General features: G+C 35.3%; 1 protein-coding gene and 1 non-coding gene across 3 annotated transcripts; one reads left to right on the plus strand and one right to left on the minus strand.

Moving 5' to 3' along the window:
* Window positions 1-463: 463 nt before the first annotated feature.
* Window positions 464-20,892, minus strand: LOC140700080 (prostaglandin E synthase 3). 2 transcript variants are annotated; one of them, XM_072972675.1, is made up of 8 exons: window positions 20,559-20,892; window positions 7,550-7,663; window positions 7,335-7,404; window positions 6,832-6,930; window positions 5,253-5,342; window positions 2,772-2,834; window positions 1,900-1,924; window positions 464-1,626 (listed from the first exon to the last, which is right to left on the minus strand). In XM_072972675.1, coding segments are annotated over exons 1-8 (483 nt in total). In that variant the 5' UTR covers window positions 20,561-20,892; the 3' UTR covers window positions 464-1,606. The 2 variants fall into 2 exon arrangements, with proteins under 2 accessions (XP_072828776.1, XP_072828775.1); XM_072972674.1 differs by lacking the exon at window positions 20,559-20,892 and adding an exon at window positions 20,119-20,397.
* On the plus strand, window positions 9,421-9,493 carry TRNAG-ACC (transfer RNA glycine (anticodon ACC)). Its single transcript has one exon. It is a non-coding gene; the product is annotated as a tRNA-Gly (tRNA).
* Window positions 20,893-20,935: the final 43 nt, after the last annotated feature.

Raw genomic sequence — 20,935 nt, forward strand, 5'->3', positions numbered from 1 at the left:
AACAGGACCAGAACCTAAGTTATACTTCTGCAACATAACAAAACAGAGCTGAATACTAAATGCTGTTATGCCCACAGCTCCTAGAAAGTAGGATTTTCCAGTTGCAGCATTTCAAGAAAATGGTTTTGAGTATCACTTGCAACAGTCATATACTTAAACGGAGGAAGGAAAAAAGGTTGTTTCCCTTCTAAATCCCCACAATACCCTATGTATATCTATTACTACACTTTCCAAGATTTTTGTTTAATGTTTGTCTGGAGGCCTAGCCTGTGACATAAGCTCCCTGAGCACAGCAATTACCTGAAGGCTTAATCTTTGTATCCTCCCAGCACTTTTAACACTGCCTGTAACACAGATCCTTAATGTCTGACATCAAGTACTGAAATACAAAGCATTTCTATGCTATGACAAATACACAAAAACTGGAGGGAATAAAAACTGCCAAAATGCAGAAGCTCAAAGATTTAGAGGAGGACAACACATTAAGTTTTATTTCAAACAAATCACAACACTTTCTTTTCCAACTGTTGCAAAGTGCGTCTACAATTTTCTATTACAGATCCATTTTTAAAAGGTTTCCTGTGACATTACAGCAAGCCTCTTTTTTTTAGAGGAATATTCCCAAATTCTTCCTCAAGTAAAAATAAAAACTCCATTCCAGTAAATGGCAATACATGAAATTACAGTAAACCAGACACTTAGAAGGATAGCCAAGAAGTCTTCCAACAGTTTATTAGAAAGAATGTAGACATTAAAAAAAAAAAAATCCCCACTGTCATGAACAATAAATTGAGGTTCTCAGCCCAGGTACAAGCTGAATCCAAAAGAAAGAAAAAAAAAAATCCAATAGTGTATGAACATTTTTTTCACTCATTTGCCATACTGACAGTGCAAATACAAATTTGGTCTAAATGTACAGACTCTCAAGCAACAATGTACAGCCTTTCTTTGTCCTCCATGCTAAGAGATGTAAAAGTTTAAGGGTCAAACAATACCAAATGTACAGGCTTCAAAACCATCTAAGTTAGGGCATTCACTAGTTTTAGCTAAGATACATCTGGAACACTGACAAGTGATCACTTACATACAGTAACGTAAAGTAAATTCTTTGAAAAAACTTTAGTGGAACAATCCTGAAAGATATACCAGAGGAACAACAGGTTACCAGTTTAAGGTATCAACCAGTTTGTTTCAGCCACTGAGTCCATGTTCTAAAATCTAAAATTTAGTTACTTTCCCAAAGCCAAGAACTTCCTACCATGTCAGTATCTTCTATGTTATGAAGTAAAGGAGACTTAAGTGAAATGTTTTTATTTATTTATCACAACTGCTGTTTCAATTGCCTAGGACCTCAACAGCATCATGGAAGTCTGGGAAATGTTCATGCATAAGGTTATTGCCTTAGCTGACCTAAAATTGCCCCATACAATGGTACATATCAACCCTTAGTGAAGCCTTTTAAAAAAAAACAAACAGGTTGAAAAATGGGTTAAAGAAGGCAAATTCAGCATCTGCCTTTAGAGCTATCAACTCAGGAATTCTCTCACTTATGAAATCTTGCAGGGAAGTTATTTTCCTTTCCAAAATCCAGCGATGACAACATTCCTTACTCCAGATCTGGCATTTCTGAAAGGATTTTTAAAAGATCAGTATAAATTACAAGGGAATAATCTAATAACTTGAAGTCTTATAATAGGAAAGAGCAGACAAGAGAATTGTTTTTTTCAAAAATTTGAATCTCAATTCATTCAAATTTCTGCTTTGGCTATATTAGCAGTCATAAAGAAATAATCATGTGTCTTCCAAGACTTGTAAAGAAGTTAAACTTCTCTATTTGGAGAGTTTGGTCTTTGATGTGAAATATCACTGTGTAAACATACTTTTTACAAAGATACTTACTTTCATCATCACTGTCTTGTGAATCCTGCAGAAAGGGAAATTTAAGAAGTTACCAAATTGATCAAATATTCCTCTGCTAACTGAGCAGTTTGCCTTAAAAAGCTGAAGTATTTTTGACTAAAGTAGCAAAGGTATGTGGTTATATCAGTCTTATGAATTTATCAATGGACTTAAGAACAGGTTTACTTAAGACAAACAGATGTATTGCCAAGGATCTAGCTTTCTATAAGATGTGTGCCTTTCGGTGGGAATTGAGCCCATCCTTTAAATCCTTTCCTATCAACCAAACTGAATCTTGGTATAAAATGGTTTCTCTTCTCTCTTGGGATTCAATGGAAGAGGAAAATGGCTCAATATGAAGACCGCTGGCATAACAGAAGACAATCAACTCTAATCCTAGCTGTTGAATCATCATACAAATTGCACTGAACAACCTTCTTAAAGATGTTAACAGGATGCCAGGTGGGGAAATGTTGAGAATAATCATCTAGTATATCCTTCTTTAAATTCACAACATCCATCTGTTTACTCTAGGTCTCTCTGACCAATTCTGCTGTAAAACCTGTTCAACTTTCTTTGTCCAAATAATTCCTAAACTAACTCTTAATTAAAGGCATATAATGTCTCTATACAATAATTATTTTGAATTATAAATCTAGGCCCTTTAAGAATGGTTCATGGGACACCTGTTTCTTAGAAGGTACCCATCCCTTAAAAATGGGCACATTAAAAAAATTACTTCTCCCTGTAATATTTTTTTTGGGAAAAAAAAAAGTGGCAAAAAAAAGCAATCTTGAGTCTATGTAAAACAACCTGTAAATACATTGTTTCTTACTATTTAAGTAAACATAGAAAAGAATTTATAGACTTACATCATCTGCTCCATCTACTTCTGGTAAATCTACATCCTCATCACCACCCATGTTGTTCATCATCTATTTGAAGTGTAAAAATTAGTTTTAAAAATGATGTTAAATTAAGCCCTAATTATTAGGTTGCACGCTCCAGAATAAACCTTAAGTCTGCCATAGATTTCCACCAATTGAAAAAAATCAAATTAAATGTTAGGTATCTTCCTTTCTAGAAAAGATAAGGTTATAGGTAATTAAAATCCTGGCAACTTGTAGGGATGTTAAGAGTAAATTCTCACTGAAGAAAAGTGAAGTTATTAAAATTCATACAAGGTATCTAGGTATGATGTAAAAATTAAACACCAAAATTCTGAATAGCAGTTACCGTTGGTGAAAAGGAAAAGAATGGGATTTATAGTTGTAAAGTTCCATTATCTTGAACTAACTGGCACGTGTATTATAGTATTCTCATTTTAGTTCTAAATATTGTAAAGAACTGATAAATAATTTAAAATAAAGTCCTTTGGGCTGATTAGTTTGTATAAAAGACGTGAATATTAAATCAAAGGATAAACAGCAGTAACTAAGTTACAAACGAAAACAAACATAATCCTTGAAAGAGAAGGTACAGACTGTGGAAAATACCTTTGTGTACTTACAATAAACTGAGAACAGAGCATACTTACGTAAAGAATTTCCCATCTTTAGTTGTTTCTCATCATAAAGCAAGTAGTGTTATTATTTAAAGAGGTACAAATAACCAGACTAAATAACTATTAATAGGTGGGGAATTCAAAAATACATGCTTACCTAGACCTCTGAATTAGAAGCGGCCTTAAAAAGAAAGCTACTCAAGGGAGGTGGGGTAATAGCATGTGGTTGGCATGCAAAAGGTCCTGGGTTCAATCCCCAGCGCCTCCGTTTAAGGGGAAAAAAGTAAATAAATTACATTAAAAAGATACCTACTCAAATCTCTCGGTATAAAAATTCTGGTGGGGAAGGGAGGGTATAGCTCAGTGGTTGAGTGCATGCTTAGCATGTATGAGGTCCTAGGTTCAGCCCCAGTACCTCCATTAAAAAATAAATAAAAAATGTAAGTAAATAAAACTAAATTACCCCCTCAAAAAAGTATTAAAAATTAAATAAAAAAGAGTAGTTCACAGAAGAGTATTTAAGAAAAATTCTGGGCAGAGGGGAGGGTATAGCTCAAGTGGTAGACCACACGTACGAGGTCCTAGGTTCAATCTCCAGTACCTCTTCTAAAAATAAATTAAGTAAATCTAATTACCTCCCCTCCCAAAAAAATTTTTAAAAGAAAAAAAATTCTAGGCAATCTACTTTTGAATAATTTGAATAACTAGTAAAGAGTTTCTCTACACCTGAAAACACCTACTGAATACTGGTTAAGTTTCTTTGAGCAGGAAAAAAAATGCTCAAAATGTGCCAAGCACAATGCTAGGTCCTGAGAAGCAATGGCAAAAGACAGAACTGAATACGTCCAAGAGCTATTTAGGAGGTAAAAACAATACAGACAACAAAGACAGCAGTTAATATTACATTGGATAGAGAGAGGCAGTGAAAAAGAACAGTGTTAATAAGTTGTGACTTGCATAGCTGGGTAAACGGTGGCACCAATTACTACAGGTAAGGAGTAGCACAATTTAGGAGAATCACATGAATATCCTATCTCCCTTCTCTCTTTTGAAATCAAGGTGCCAGAGCCACATGAGGAGAGATGTCAAGTAAGAAGCTGCATAGATGACACTGGAAACTTACTCCTTTTAACTCTTTGTTTTCAAAGAATATAAAAGTATACAGTCAATTAAAATTTCAAATCACAATGAGAAACAGATTTCACAGATTTATCTTCTATTTACAGTCTAATGTTCTCTTTCCTGAATAGCTTTACTGTAGCACATTTGAGAAGATCTTGTCTACCTAAAAGAAAGCAATGATTTTTTTCCTTTGGCCATGGCAACATGTATTTCAATAACATTGTGGAAAAACAAGCTTCTTAAAATTTAAAACCCTGTTCTTGATTTTGCAACCAAAATAGCCCTACATTTAATAATAAGCTATAGTTAAAACATCTAATGAAATAAAACAAATAAAATATTCCTATAGACCATTCATCATACACATCTTACCATGATTCTTGTGTATATTTATATTACATGGCTCTAAAATGCAAGCCAATTACTATATTCATATTCCTTAAAAAAAAAATCTGTTCCAATGCTAGAAAAACTAGCTGTGTTGCACTGACTATATGGTTTATTTTTTGTCTTTATGAATCAACTTTAGAACTTAACACTAATTTTTAAAAATTGATAGAATGTTAAATGAGCACTGTTAAGATCTTCCTTGGTTTTACTGTAGAATGGTCTTACAGTAAAACAATGCATAGCTTAAATTTATCACTAGGTTTTTAAAACCAAATTAAATTGACTACACAAAAATATACTGGGAGGGAGGTGGAAGAATGAATTTAAAAGAACTTACCTCAGAGAAACGATCAAAATTAGACATGTCTTCATCTGAATCATCTTCCCAGTCTTTCCAATTATTGAAGTCCACACTAAGCCAATTAAGCTATAGATCAATACAAATACCACCCTATGATTAGGTTATCCTGTACTCTTTGGCCTGTATCTTAAGACTACATTTTCTGAACTGTGAGTTCATACTGACTAGTGAGGCATGGAATTAGCACAAAAAACTACACTAGAAAAATTAGCATGAAGTAAAATGAAATACTGATAAATATAGTTTCATGAAGCTTTCCTCAGCTGTTAAAAGCAAAACTTGATTAATGTATTATTATTTTTTAATGGCACGAAGATGTGCTCAGATCTGACACCTGAATAATTTATACTTCTAAGCAAAGTCTGACTCTTGAATGCAGAAGATTCTGCATCAATTACTGACTGATCTTATTCTGACCACACCTGATATTAAGTTAATGCCAATAAATCTTAAAATAGAGAAAAATATGCAGAATACAGGGCCATAATATTAATAGCACCTAGATATGAAACAAGAACACTGTTATTCCTTACACTAAACAAATGTTTTTAATATACTTTTAAAAATGAAAGTTTCAGGTGTACAACATTGTATCTGTAACCCACAAAGTGATCATCTTCCAAATTCACTTACTGTCACCATGCAATTGACCTCCCATAACTCCTTTCACTCATCCCTCCAGGCCCTCCCCTTTGGTAACCACCAATGTGCTCTCCGTCTCTATGAGCCTGTTTTAGTTTTGTTTGTTCATTTGCTACATTATTTAAAATTAGATTTTTTTTCCTTTTGACTTATTTCACTTGGCATGTTACCCTCAAGTTCCATTCATGTTGTCGAGAATGGCAAGATTTCTCTTCTAATGGCTGAGTAGGATTCCACTGAATACATACACCACAGCTTATGCATTACCCATCAATGGATATTTTGGTTATTATAAATAGTGCTGCAATGAACATACGGGTGATGTGTATCTTTCCCAATTAGTGTTCTCATATTCTTCAGATAAATACCCAGAAGTCGAATAGCTGGATATGGTAGTTCTATTATTAATTTTTTGAAGAATCTCTATACCGTTTTCCATAATGGCTACACTAATTTACAACCCCAACATCAGTGTACTAGGGTTTTTTTCTCCACATCCTCTTCAACATTTGTCATTTCTTGTCTTTTTGATATTAGCCATTCTAAGAGATATAAGGAGAGATTATCTCATTATGGTTTTGATTTGTATTTCCCTAATAATTAGTAATGTTGAACATCTTTTCATGTGCCTCCTGCATATTTGTATGTCTTCTTTGGAAAAATGTCTATTCAGATCTTTTGCCCGTTTTTTAACTGGGTTGTTCTGTTGTTCAGTTGTATGAATTCTTTATATATTTTGGATATTAACCTCTTATCAGATACATAATTTGCAAATATATTCTCCCATTCAGTACATTGTCTTTTCCTTTTGTTGACTGTTTCCTTTGCTGGGCAGAAACTTTTTAGTTTGATGTAAATGTACTTTTTATTACTTAAACATATTAAACTTTCAAACAAAGAAAAAGAAACCTACCTTTGCCCTTTCTTTTGTTAGCCTTGGCCATGACTGGCCAGATTCTCCTTTTCGTAAACAACATAAAATTGATCTGTCCGTTCTTTTATGCTTGGAATCCTAAAAACAAAAACAAGCACCATCACAGCATTTCTCTCTCTGATATCACTACAGGATTCAAAGGAGCTTGTTACTCATTATTCATCACTTCTCCTAATTTCTTCCTCTACACTTTCTCTAAACCCTGAAACACCCCCTAGACTACTAAGGATTTCATAAGCTATCCAACTGCAAAAAAAAAACAAAAAACAAAACAAAACCACAAGGTGAACAAAGCCTTAAAAAAATTACTTCCTCTAAGAATAAATAAGTAAATAAATCTAATTCCCTACCCCTATCCCCGCAAAGAAAGAAAAAAAAATGCAGAAAAGCAGTTAGAAGGGGAAAATAATGCAAAACACTTAATACCTAATTAGCCTCTGAACTGTTAAGAAAATTGGGATTAAAGCATAATGACTACTTACATTTGGATCAATACAGTGAAAAAGATCAATTTCATTTAAATGTTTAAAATTATCACTTCCTCCAAGACAACTGTAAAAAAAAAAAGGGAAAAATAGTCTCTTCAAAGAGGTAAAGATTAACAATAACTTCAGTGAAAACACAAAACAAGTAAGCCAAAGTTATTCAAGTTGTTTGACACAAGCTTTTTACCCAATAATGTAAAATGGTAATTTACCTGAATGTAAGTTTGGATTTTTCAAAATTTACATTAACATCTTTACTGTCTTCAACACAAAATTCAATGAAGACATAGTCCCTTCGGTCGTACCACTTTGCAGAAGCAGGCTGCCTACAAAGAGATAAAATTAGACAAAGGTAAGCTGGAATTCACTAACTGAATATTTACATAACCTCCAAAGTTTAGCATGTAAGTAACCTATTTCTGTACTCCCTCAGAACACTGATTATTTTGAGGCAGTTTATCACAATTTTAAATGGAAACTACATTTTTACCCTAAAAGCTGCATTCAAGTTAAAACATGATACATTTTCATCATAGGAAGGATTTTTTAAAAATGAAATAAAATGCTCAATAATCATTTAGGTAGCCCTGTCAAAACCTATGTGCTACTCCTTTAGAGCCATGCTCCTAAAATTCAACTTAACAGAACTTAGAAAATCAAGAAAGGACTAATGGCACCATCAACTGAAATACAGCATTCAACATTTCTACTTACAATGCTAGGAACTGAGGGAAGAATTAAGAAGTATGAGAAATGGCAGTATTTGTCCTCAAAAAAGTTCTCACCTACAGCTGACTACATAAGAAACTTTTATGATTCTAAACAACGACATTAGGTAAAGAATTAAACTTCTTTACAGCCTCATCTTTTAATCTATATCTGCATCCAATATTCACTATACTAGAAGCAACCTGGAATAGTTGCTTTTTCCTTATTATTCATCAGCTCCTGTCCCCTGTAACAGACTCCTGTATTCTTCAGTGTCAGCTGCCCATATTTCTATCCATCCACTGAAATTATGTTTTAGATACAGCTAAAAATTCACTAGAAGCAAATATGGTCAAATACGGTTGGTTAACAGGCAATAAAGATTGTATGCGGTAAATACTTTAAAATTTTTCTTTGTCATCTTTAAGACTTGTTAGATTAATATTTACACATGCATAAAAATTCCAAGGAGAATAACATACACACAAATTAACAGCATTTGCCTCTAAAGAATGAGTCAGAAAGATGACAGAAAAGAAGTAGAACCACATCACTCAACTGTTTCAATTATTTTTTAAAAATAAGCGTGTGCTGCTTGTCTAAAAATCAAAGTTATTGGCTATACAGGAATTCTTTGTATTTTTGCAACTTTTCTGTAAACTTAAAACTTCAAAATAAAATTTTAAAAAATTAGTTCAAACACTAAGTCACTGAAAGGAACTGTTTTGTTTTTGAGCTCTGAAATTCCCAACTCTAAGGAGTACAGTTTCAAGTTCCAAAGTTGCAGCCAAATGCTCATTAACATTTTTACACAACTGATAAACGTGACTAGTCACACTCTACCCTAGAACACCGATATCAGATCTTTAGTTAAAAATTATAGATGGCAATTTCCAAAGCCTAAATACTAACAATCAGCAAGAGTAAAAGCTATTTCTTTAGGCATCTACTGGCAGATTTAAAAGGGAGAGAACTATATTCAGTATCTTGTAGTAACTTATGGTGAAAGAGAATATGAAAAGAAATGTATGTATGTTCATGTATGACTGAACCATTAAGCTGTACATAAGAAACTGACATTATAAACTGACTATAATAAAAAATGTATATATACAAAAATTTTAAAAAGGGACAGGGAGGGGGACATTTTAAAATGCCTTTGAAAAAAACATCTAACCTAAGGAGGACTAAGAGTCACAACTTCTAATGTTGTTATGTTAATATATAGCTAATAAACAATTAAGGAGTTTTATGAACAGGTCAGGTCCCAATATGCCAAACATTATTTCTAGTTCATTTTCTTGCCAAAAACAGTATTCTCAATGCGGTAACATGTTCAGAGTTTAACTTAATATATAGTTAAAACTTTAGCAGGGGAGGGTATAGCTTAGTGGTAGAACACATGCCTACCAAGCACAAGGTCCTGGGTTCAATCCCCAGTACCTCCATATAAATAAACAAACTTAATTACCTCCCCAAAATGTATGCAATGCTGCTGTATGTCAATTATACCTCAATAAACTGGAAAGGAAAAAAAATTTTTTTAATTTGAAAATTTATGAAACTTGGCATTTAAAGTTAAGTAAACAGATCTCTTAAAAAGCACGAACAATAAAAATATAGGTCAATGAACACTCCAGTGCCAAAATACTATTTATTTTCAACTAAAAGGAAATAAATTCCTATAGTGAAATGGTTGACCTCAGCCTCAAAGTGGAAAATATAACTGAGCTCAAGACATCCCTAGTGCAAATGAAGGTATTAAAAATCATGAGATCAGTCAAAACAGGAGGCAACAACTAGGGTCTCCCTCTCCTTGACCAAGGACAACCTGAGCACCAGAAAGAATGACTGCAAACTGATCCAAGCACACTGAATAAAATAAACAATCTGAGTTTATATTGATTAAAAATATAATACAAACCACCCATAACTCTGGATCAATGGAAGAGAGTATAGTTTCAATTCTTTACAAACAGGCAATTAAAGAGAAAGAATTAGGCATTTATCCTCCTTTCCCTTTATGAGTCTTTATTCATAATTAAACAGGACCAGTTTATGAAGGAAACTTCTTTACAGAATTCCAGCTTTGGTGTGGAATAAAATGTGAGGAGCAAAAATTTTAAAAATCACTATTTTGCAACCTTTACACTGATTTGGCAGTGTTCATCAATGGATGGGACCATTAACAATGATTAGATGAACAGTAGATAAAAACTTAGGATCTTAGCATCATTAAAAATGGGACAACTAGACATTCAGCTACTGATTTGATCAACACGATGTATTTCACAGTAAACTTAATTCCAGTCCACAGGAAATATGAAGAAAGAAACAAGTTAAATGACACCACAAGAAGAGACAATTCATAATATTTTTTAAATCAATGGCATAAAGAAGAGGGAAGACTGTTCTAGATTAAGAAAGACATAAGAGTTATCAAACAAGTGCAATGTGTAAATGTGCTCTGCCTCTTGATTCAAGCAACTGAACATAAAGAACACTAATATTCCCACAACCAAAAAGAAGAAAAAAAAATACAGAAATTGTAAAGACCTGGATATGGACAGATTATTAGATGACATGTAAACTATTAGCTTTGTTAAGTGTGAAGGGCATTGTTTTTATGGGAAAAAAGTCCATTCACGATGAAAATAGAAGTACATGGGGTTTGCTTTAAATTAAGGAAAAAAATAGATAAAGCAATGTGGCAAATGTGGATAGACAAAACAAAAAAGTTTGGTAAGTGTTTAATCTGGAAGATGAGTAGATGGGGATTATATTCATAATTCTTCTATAAAATAATATTACATGGTTTTTGCATGGAATACTTTCTTCCTTTAGAGCCACCCAGTCTAACTGTAAAATTGCATTATTAAAAAATTTAAAAAGCCAAAAAAAACCAACCTCTTCCATTCAATTAAGACACAAGAAAACAAAGAATGCAACACCTACAGCTCAAAAAATCTGGCTATGACTGATTGTCTACTTGTCATTTATTCTAAAGTTTTAGAAGAATGATTTATTTTTTTATTTAGTTTGGAGGGGGGATTAGGTTTATGTATTTCTTTATTTTTATAGGAGGTACTGGGGATTGAACCCAGGACCTCATGTATGCTGAGCATGTGCTCTATCACTTGGGCTATATAAACTCTCCCCTTATTCTAAGTTTTAGAAATTGTTTTTATGGTAAATAAGAGTTGCCTTTTGCCAAAGGTATCCAGATTGCAGATGTTCCTTATTTTAAAGAACCATGTCTGGGATTTTCTTCAAAATAAAATCCATTGGGAAGAAAGGGGTAGGTAGAAAAAACAAGAATGATCCTGGACTGATAATGCTGAAGTAGGATAATGGGTTCGTGAGGATTCATTGTAGTATTCTTCCAACCTTTCCTGTTTGGGGAAAAAAAAAGTGTGTGTGTGTGTGTGTATAAAGAAAAAATATATATTAACGCTAAAAATAATCTGATTAATGAGAGGATTCTTCTCCCAATATGTTTACAAAAAGTTACTTCAATACTCTGGTAAACATGCTTTTGTAGCCACATTTAACAACATAACCTGAAGATATTTAACAATACTGTTTACAGTTTGTTAAAGTCAAGCTGCATATTAAGAACCTATAGTAATAGAGGGGGCAACATATGAATGGTGACCTGATTATTACAATGGTTCTATCAAAAACCAAGTATATAAGCACTTCAGTTTCTGTTCATATCAAGGACACTGGAACCAGGGGAGAATCTTTTTTCTTTCGTTGAATTTACATTAAGTAATCTAAACTTGTAACACTGTTAGGGGCTGAATCATGTCCCAAATTCATATATTGAAGTTCTAAACCTCCAATACCTCAGAATGTGTATTTGGAAAGAGGGTCTTTAAAAAGATAAGGTAAAATGAGGCCTTAGGGTAGGCAATGACTGGCATCCTTATAAGAGATTATTAGGAGTTACAGAGGGAAGATCCTGTGAAGAGGCCACAGAAGAAAGTCATTTGCAAGCCAGGCAGAGTGTCCTCAGAAGAAATCAACTGTTCTGATACCTGGATCTCAGACTAACACCCCCCAGAACAGTGAGGAAATAATTTCTACTGTTTAAATCACCCACTCTGATACTTTGTTATAGTAACCCTAGCAAACTAATAAAATCAGATAATAAAAACAAAATTAAATGATACAAACCACGGGTTGGCCCAGGAGCCAAAAATGGTTTTTATATTTTTATAGTTATAAGAACAAGAATGTGCGAAAGAGGTATTTGTGGCCTGTAAAGCCTAATATTTACTAGGTGACCCTGATCTAAACCATCAAGAATAAAAGGGGGGACCTCTACGCTTAACTTAAACCAGAAATAAACACATATATTCACTCATTTGAAAGGGAAATTCAATGTGATGAAATCCCTTTTTGTCTTCCATGAGAATCACAACACTTCTTTTTCTCCCATTAACCCAAAGAAAGGTTGATTTAGCTTATCTCTAGCTTACACAAACACCAGCAAAATCCCTAACTAGTATGCAAATCTGTTAATTCATTTTAACAGTAACATACCTATAGATGAAAAAACTTCTTCCACCTCTGCACATGTTACGTGAATAAGCCACCACTTAAAGCAAAATTATACCCAAAAAATCCACACAGTGGGATAGTCTAAGTTCTTCTGACAAACACTTCCAAGCTCAACATTACGGCCATGTCAATTCAAGCAACTAAATTTTGCATAACCTAAATCTCTCCTCTGTAGTTTTGATTAAAACTTCATTGTCTTAAAAGGGCAGAGTAAAAATCCCATTTGTTTCCAAATACCATTTTTAATATGCTAGAATCTGGTGTGTTCTACTTTTAACTTATAGAAAATTACAATCACCCTTTAAAGACTGTATGAACCAGTACAGTGATCTGAAATGCACGCCCCCTAAAATTCTTATGTTGAAATCCTAATACTCAACGTGACGGTATTAGAAGGCGGGATCTTTTAATAGGTGCTGAGGTCATGAGGGTAGAACCCTCATAATGAAATTCATGCCTTATTAAAAGAAGCTCCGAGAGGGTGGGTGGGTAGAGCTCAGTGGTAGAACACATACTTAGCATGTGTGAGGTCCTGGGTTCAATCCTCAGTACCTCTGACTTAAATAAAAAAAAAAAAAAAAAAAAGAGGGGGGACACCAGAGAGACCTCCAAGCCCCCTCCCACTGCAGTGAGGACACAGCAAGAAGCTGTAAAACAGGAAATGGGACCTTTCACCAGAAGGTGACCATGTTGGTGTCTAAATCTTGGACTTCCAACAGTGGGCAAACAATTTTTGCTGTTGATAAGCTACCCAGTCTGTGATATTCTGTTGTAAAGAGATGAAGACAACCAGTAAAGCTAAATGGAAAAAAATGTGCTAAGGAACGTTTCCCAATTATTGCAACTTTTCTGATAGTTTACTATGTGCAAGGCAGACTGAACAATAAAAGACAATTAGAACACTTCAAGCCTGAGGTAAGTTCAAAAAACTTAAGGTTGAAAACCAAGTTAGGACCAGGTCATAGATGTTTCTGGAGACAGTGGAAAAGAGTTTAGTCTGTAACTGGGTAGTTAAAAAAATGTTAATTGCACCATCACCCCTTTAGAACTTTGTAAATCTTGAGAGGAAAAAAAATTTTATTTGTAATAGAATTCTATAGCACATGACTTATCTCTATAACCAAAACTATGGTCAAAGTGCCAACATTTTCATTTTCTTTTTCTGTCAGAATTTCCAATGTTCAAGTTTTAGTAAATAGGTACCCTGGACCATTACATAGAAAACATAAAAAATTGTGAGATCTGTATGTGAGAATTCAGCAAAACAAAAAATTCTAAGTATTCAACTGAGAGGCCTACAAATCTTAGTTAATACCGTAATAACTCAAATTTGGCTCCCTGAAATGTATGACTTAGATCAACCTCATGGGATATATATACACATGCTTATCTGATAGAATCACACACAATTTCATAACACTTTGGCTTATTTCCCATCCAAATTTGTTTATCTGTCATGATAGTGTCCAATCAGATTGGTTTCTTTAATAAAAAGTTTTTACCATACACATATGTGACAAATCACTGGTAATACCTAAATTCTTACTCTAAATCACTGGAAAAAAATTAGCATACTATCATTTGGTCACAAAATACTAGGCTCTTCAATACACAGAGACAAATGTACTGGAGAAAATAATAACAATAACAACCTTTTAATAAGAATGCTTATTTATTTTTTTAGAGGGGAGGCAATTAGATTTTTAAAAATTTTTTTGTTTCTTTGAGGGGAGAGGCAATTAGGTGTACTCATTCATTTTTAGAGGAGGCACTGGGGACTGAACCTAGGACCTGACACATGCTAAGCATGCACTCTACCACTGAATACCCCCCCACCAAAATGCTCTACTTTTGTAAAAGTATATAAGGAACTGTAAAACGTGATATAAAGACGTGCTAATTGACAACAATCTTTATGATAAAATAGACAAATACTTTTAAGCCTATTAAATTTTCAACTAATGGACTCATACAGAAATTAATCAAATAGAAAAAAGTCGGGGGAGGACATAGCTCAAGTGGTTAGAGCACATGCTTAGCATGCACAAGGTCCTGGGTTCAATCCCTGGTAACCACTCCAAAAAATAAGTAAGAAAAAAGTGAAAGGAGGATTAATTTTTCACTGAAAAGCCAACTTCTTTAGATTTTTTTTAAAAACTGGAGGGGGAAGGGTAGAATCTGTTAATGGGGAGTCTGCGGTAATCATCTACAGTCAAGAAAAAGATGAGTCTGACCAAAACATAACCAATAAGCTAAATATTTCTAAAATAAACATTTCCAAAATAAAGGACTCACAAACAAGTCAAATGTACTTTGAAGGTATATACTGATTTTGTGGTCTCTCTTCTCCAGATTTCCCAAAATACAGCAAAGTCTCAATTAACAGAATCTAAAAATCAGACATTTGATTTATAGATGACTCTCAGAAACTATCTTTCAACTACTGACCACCAACCTACTTTTTAATCTATATGACATAGTTGAATCTGACTGAAGATGTGATACAGCACAAGACCAACAGTAGAAGACCCCACTTAGTCCCAGCCCTCACCATCAAGCATCTCAAATAGCAGAGTTGCATAGCTAAATTAGATTTAGAGTTTGAATGTTATTCAATAAACAAATATTTATGGAATATCGTGCCAGGAATTGTTCTGGAGATACAGCAGTCAACAGAACAGGTAAAACTCTTTGCCCTTAAGAAGCTTACATTCAAGTTGGATGAAATTTAGACCAAAAATCATCTAAGAAATATGGGGGTAAAGGATCTGATCCATTACTGGCTATGCTTTATCTTTCTTAACATATAAATAGGTTATACATCACAAAATAATGTTCTTTCATTGTTAGTACTTCGAAAGAATTCATTTATATATTTAAATTTATAAAGATACATTATATTACGTTATCATATTCTGTAATAGTATACAACCTCACATACTTTATTCAGAAGTAATGATATTCCCCTTATGAGTTTATTAATTTTTTAGTATTTTTGGTGGTTGTTACTAGGTTTATCATTATTATCATTTTTTAATGGAGGTACTGGGGATTGAACCTGGGACCCTGTGCATGCTAAGCACTACACTCTACCACTAAGCTACACCTTTCCCCACTATGAGTTTATTTTTTAATGGAGAATCTTTTGAATTGAAAGATCACTTTGAATTCTAAGACAGAACAACAGTAATCAGAAGACTAGCTTTTTACTAGAGCTTAATAATGGAGTAAGCATCCTCTACGTTTAGGAATAAGCTAAACATTTCCAGTTAAATGGAAAGCTTCTTAAAGACTAGATTCACTAATCTTTTATACATCTGAGAATATTTTTAAATATCAAGGATTATAGAAGAAAAAGAAAACTCATTAAAATCAAGGGGAAAAAAGTCAGCAGTGAAAAAAGATGTTATTAAAGTTCAGAGTAATTGATTTTTTAAAACTAAGTTTGTCAACTGGTCTGTCATCTGCAAAAGACAATCGAGAATCTGGTAAATCTATTTCAGTTCGTACTATGTGAGGAATGATACGGAAACATGAAAATTCTGCTAAAAAAGAAAATAGTTTCACAGACTGAGCAATTTTTCCTTGTTAAGCATTATCAAAGGCCCTGCTGGTAAATGTCTAAAGCCAAACTCTCTCTCACACATATTCTTTGCTCAGAGAAATCCATATGTAAAACTTTCTGGAAACGTGATTTGAATATATATCCAAGTCCAGTGATTCCCAAATTACACTACATGGTAAGGTGAATCAGAGGACTATGGAGGATGGCTGCCACAGGATATTTCAAATTTGAGAGGAATTCAGTGATACTCAACTTCAGTCAAGACAGTAAGTGGTTCAGTTTCAACGGCAGACTGCACTATATCCCTCTCCACTAACTTCATCTTTGCAAAACTGGATGTTCAGTGGTTGCTATGGTTGCTATAATTAAGAAAAAGAGACACCCACAAAAAAATCAATGGGGAACAGGAAACGAGATGGAAGTATCCAATCAATTTCAAGGTATAAAGTTATACAGTGCCCAAAAGGCATACACCTTCCATTACTGTGGTTATACAAGAAACTACATTTTTCTTCCGATTTATATGTACTAGCTTTTCAAAGAGCTACCAGGCTGTTAGGACAAAATACTAAAAGTTGTTTGAACCCAACCAACTATCTAATAAATGGAACTGGTAGGCTACTCCTTTTGGCCTAGCAACACCATTAAAAAAAAAAAAAAAAAGCAACAAAACCCCAAAACACTAAGACACCAAGGGATGAATTAAGAATGTCTGTGAACCTCTGTGCCAGTTCCTTCCTTTGGTACTTCCCACTCTGAAATAGTAAAGATGAAAGCTGTACTTAAAGATACTACTACCCCATACCAAACTTACTGCCTTTTTTTAAGCAACTCTATGACCTTCTCACATTCCTACTTTTGTGCATACATCCTTTTAAGATCCCTAAAGCAGATAAAATAATTCTCTTCATACAAATAAGACTCACACAAGGTCACTCACTCATTGCCTCCAATACAGACAAATTTCAGAGCCTTGGGACTTAAAGTATGTAAAAAAGTGGCACAAGTTTTAACAAAAACAGTTTAGGGTAGATAATAAAGCTGAACTAGAGACATTTACTTAGAATTAAAAGGACCACCTGGAATAGCATTCTCGCTTTTTGTAAAGTGGAAAAAATAAGCCTTCTGTCATAAATTCTGGGTTCCAACCTCTTTTGGGACAGCCCTTTATACTAATTAGCAGTGCCGTGAATTCTTATTTGAAAAGCTAGATCCGGGAATGCAATGTTAAAAGTTTTAAAAACACCTCTCTGTGACTTAGATCCTTCCAGCACAGAAAGATAATTGAGCATGCTGAGTTGGAAAGGGCCCTGACATAAACACTTTTTAGCAATAAAGTGTGGCTACATGAGATCAACTATTGCACAGAAAAGCCACAACAGCACATTTTGTTTGGCTTTGGAGTACAACACGGGTGAGGGCATACTGCTCAAGGTAACGTTTAAAGTAATTGGCATCTTCCCGGAAAACCAGAAGTTTCAAAAGTGTCCTGGGGAAGTCAGCTTCAATTTAAAATTTACCACTGCAATAAAAAAAAAGTTCTATCAAAAAAAATTTTTTAAACATATAAAAATAAAATCTATCATTGCCAATCTACACAGTAAAATAATAAAAAGTTTGTTAAAACACACTTTGTGTTTCTGTAGTAAAATACACTAGATGCAGCAATTCTCAATTTAAGAACTCAGATAAAACATGATTATAAGAGTTTCAGAGCTAAGCTGATTCTAAACAGTTGATATTGCAGATATTTTTCTTGAAAAGCAACAATCACTAACCACCTAAGACCCCAAAATAATACAGCCTCTAGAAGATTTTAAAACTGAGAAAGTACAGTTAAACAGGAGAATCTTAATTAACAATAATACATACTGGTCTGCACTCAAGTGATTTGTCATTTCCAGTCTCTACTGCCTTCTAGTTAAAGTCTAACTAAGCATAGAAAAAAAGAAAAAAGAAAATCCAGTTGCCAGGTTACAAAATCAACACTGAACAAAAGCTATCATTAGTTACTTTTCCTTAACTTATAGAAATTAACCATAAATTGTATGGTCATAATTTGTTTCAGAGGTTAAAGATCGATGATTTTATTCTGGGGACTCAGTCCTACAAAGCTGCATGATGGCAAAGCAAGTAAGATTTTAATCAAGCTAGAGATGGTCACAGTATATTTCTGGACAATTTATTAATTTAAGTACAAGATACCAGAAAGAATGACTTCAAATACCTCAAAACTAAATAAAACATTTCACTTTATACCCACTGTTAATAGGTTCAACTTAAAATTAGAACCAACTACAATAATTAAAAAAAAAAAAAAAGGCAAAGTAGCACCCCCTGAAGGGGACTTGGACAGCTCTTAAGAGGAGAGGTCCTAAAATCTCAGCCTTTTCTAAAGCAGCTGAGAGACTGAGAGCTTTCATGCAAACTACTGGACAAAAGTTTAAAAACTTAAGAGAAATTTGTCTAGGAAATCACTACTAAAGAACAATGAAATGATTAAAAAAAAAAGGCTCTTAAATCCTTAAGATGTCCAGCAATGATTGTCTCCACATATAAAATAAGGTCTATAGCCGATCAATAAAACCATCAGCCAGATTTTTCATAAGACTGGATGACCCATTAAGTCTTTTCCAACTCAAATAACTGACTCATAACATTCATCCTGTAAATTCATTCAAGTTATTAATAAGACCCCCTAAAGAATTTGCAAGGCGGTATATATTGAAAGTTTTAAAGGGAATGAGAAAGAGAATTTGAAAGTAGCATTCCTCTAATTATACTCCTTTCTAGAATACTACTAACACTTTTCATATGAGTTCTTTATCTATTTCACATAACTTAGTATTTCTTACCTATTAAACTATTTTATATGACCTCCGTTAAGTGTTTCTATTCCAAACCATATTAAACATGCAATTTCTTCGTGGAAGACACTTTGGCTACATTAATCCATTAAAAGTTGGTAATGCTTTTTCTGAGGATTCATTTCCTCCTCATAGATGCTGTAACACTGACAATCATTTTACATTATTTGGAATAGTTTTCAAAAGGAAAAAAGCAAAAACACAAGCTATTAAACATAGATTAAAATCTATTAGATACTTTTTTGGGGGGAATCCTCTCAAAATTCTAATATGTCATTTTACAGTAATACATGCTTCTTCTCCACCATCAACTGACTGTAATGTATCCTTTACTTTCCACTTAGACTTCTAGGCCAATATACTCACTGCAAATTTCCTTATTTCATTTAGTAAACCCTTGAAAGTGCACTACTTTTTAAAGGAATAAAAATTGTTCCCTTCGCCTGGGCGGTCGCAGGGTGGGGAAAAAAACTGTTTCCCTCAATTGCTCTTCATATTTAACGTTTAAGGAGCACTTAGTACCAAGAAACGATAAAACCACCAATTCTCACATCGGAAAAGGTAAAGCTTTTCCTAAGAATGAAAAGCCTGGAATTGGCAGTGCCAAAAATTCTTCGGTTAAAATCACCAGGATTTTTGTTTATCATATAAAAGACTGCTAAAAAAAAATCTGCAGTTACCTCCACGTAAATTTAAGGCAACAAGAAGGCAATCCCATACCTGCTCCATCCTTAAGATAGAATAATGAAATCTCGCCTAAAGTTTAATACAAACACAAAAAATATCCACAAGTATCTTTCCACTCCAACACGTGCAGAACTCCCTGCTCTATCAACGGTAACTCCCCGCTGCCAAGGACACCGCTGAGTTTTGGCAACCTTCACTCCTTTCGAGAGACTGGAGTTAGGAGAAAGCCTGGAAAGACCCATACTCAAGAAATCACGACACCCTGGAGCGAAGTAAGTTGCAGTGACACTATGGCCTCCCTCCAGTTGCCTAGCAGTACCTGTCGCTCGCGGTGGCGGGCCGCGTGGTGCTCTCCCGAGTAGCACCAGCAGCCTGTGGTAGCACCTACCTCAGGTGCATTTGGCCCCGGGCCTGTTCCCAGCATCACAGAGCGGCCGGAGTTGAGACCCACGAGGGTCCACGCCTCCAGGGCGCCCGCATGGCGGAAAGCTCACGGGAGATTAAGGCCTACGGCTAAGTTACGGAGAGTTAGGAGCAACCCGCACTGCCGAGGTGGGGAAAGTGGGATTTCCCGCACGGGGAAGCCGAGGGACGGTTTAGAGGTGGGGGAAGCAGCTATCTGGAGTAAAAATGTCCTCCACCCGCCAACGGTAACCGGAACAAGGACACCGGACCTCCCACCCCCAGGCAAGAACGATTACCACCGAGAGGGAAAAGCCGAGGGGGCCGCAAGAGGGGGAGGGGAGGGAACGGCTTCCCGGCAACCCCCTCCGCGCGGCCTCGGCCTCCCTCCTGGACGATCTTTCTTCGGCGGGGTGTCGCACTCACATCGTGAACGGGGCAGGGGGACGGGCGAACGAGTGGGCGGGCTTCTCCGGCGGCAGCTGCTGGGCAGTCGACTCCTCTCCGGTGGCGACTCCGGCGTCTTCTCCCCGGTCGCGGCCTCTTCTCGCTTCCCTCAAGCGACGGCGGCGGCGGCGGGCTAGACCTGGGTCCCCAGAATGCACCGCGCGGGGAGCGCGACTCCTCCGGTCGGGGAGAAGAGGAAAGTGTAGGAAAAGGGGCGCGAGGACGGAGAATGAACGTGCGTGCGTGCGAGCGAGGGGTGGTGAGGCCGGGCGGCGGCTGGTGACGCAGCAAAATGCCCGGGCCCCGCCGCCGCGCGTGCGCACTCTTTGTTTTCGGGCCCCTGCGCGGCTTTCTAG

The sequence above is a fragment of the Vicugna pacos genome, chromosome 12 (genome assembly GCF_048564905.1).
Source record: "Vicugna pacos chromosome 12, VicPac4, whole genome shotgun sequence".
NCBI lineage: Eukaryota > Metazoa > Chordata > Mammalia > Artiodactyla > Camelidae > Vicugna > Vicugna pacos.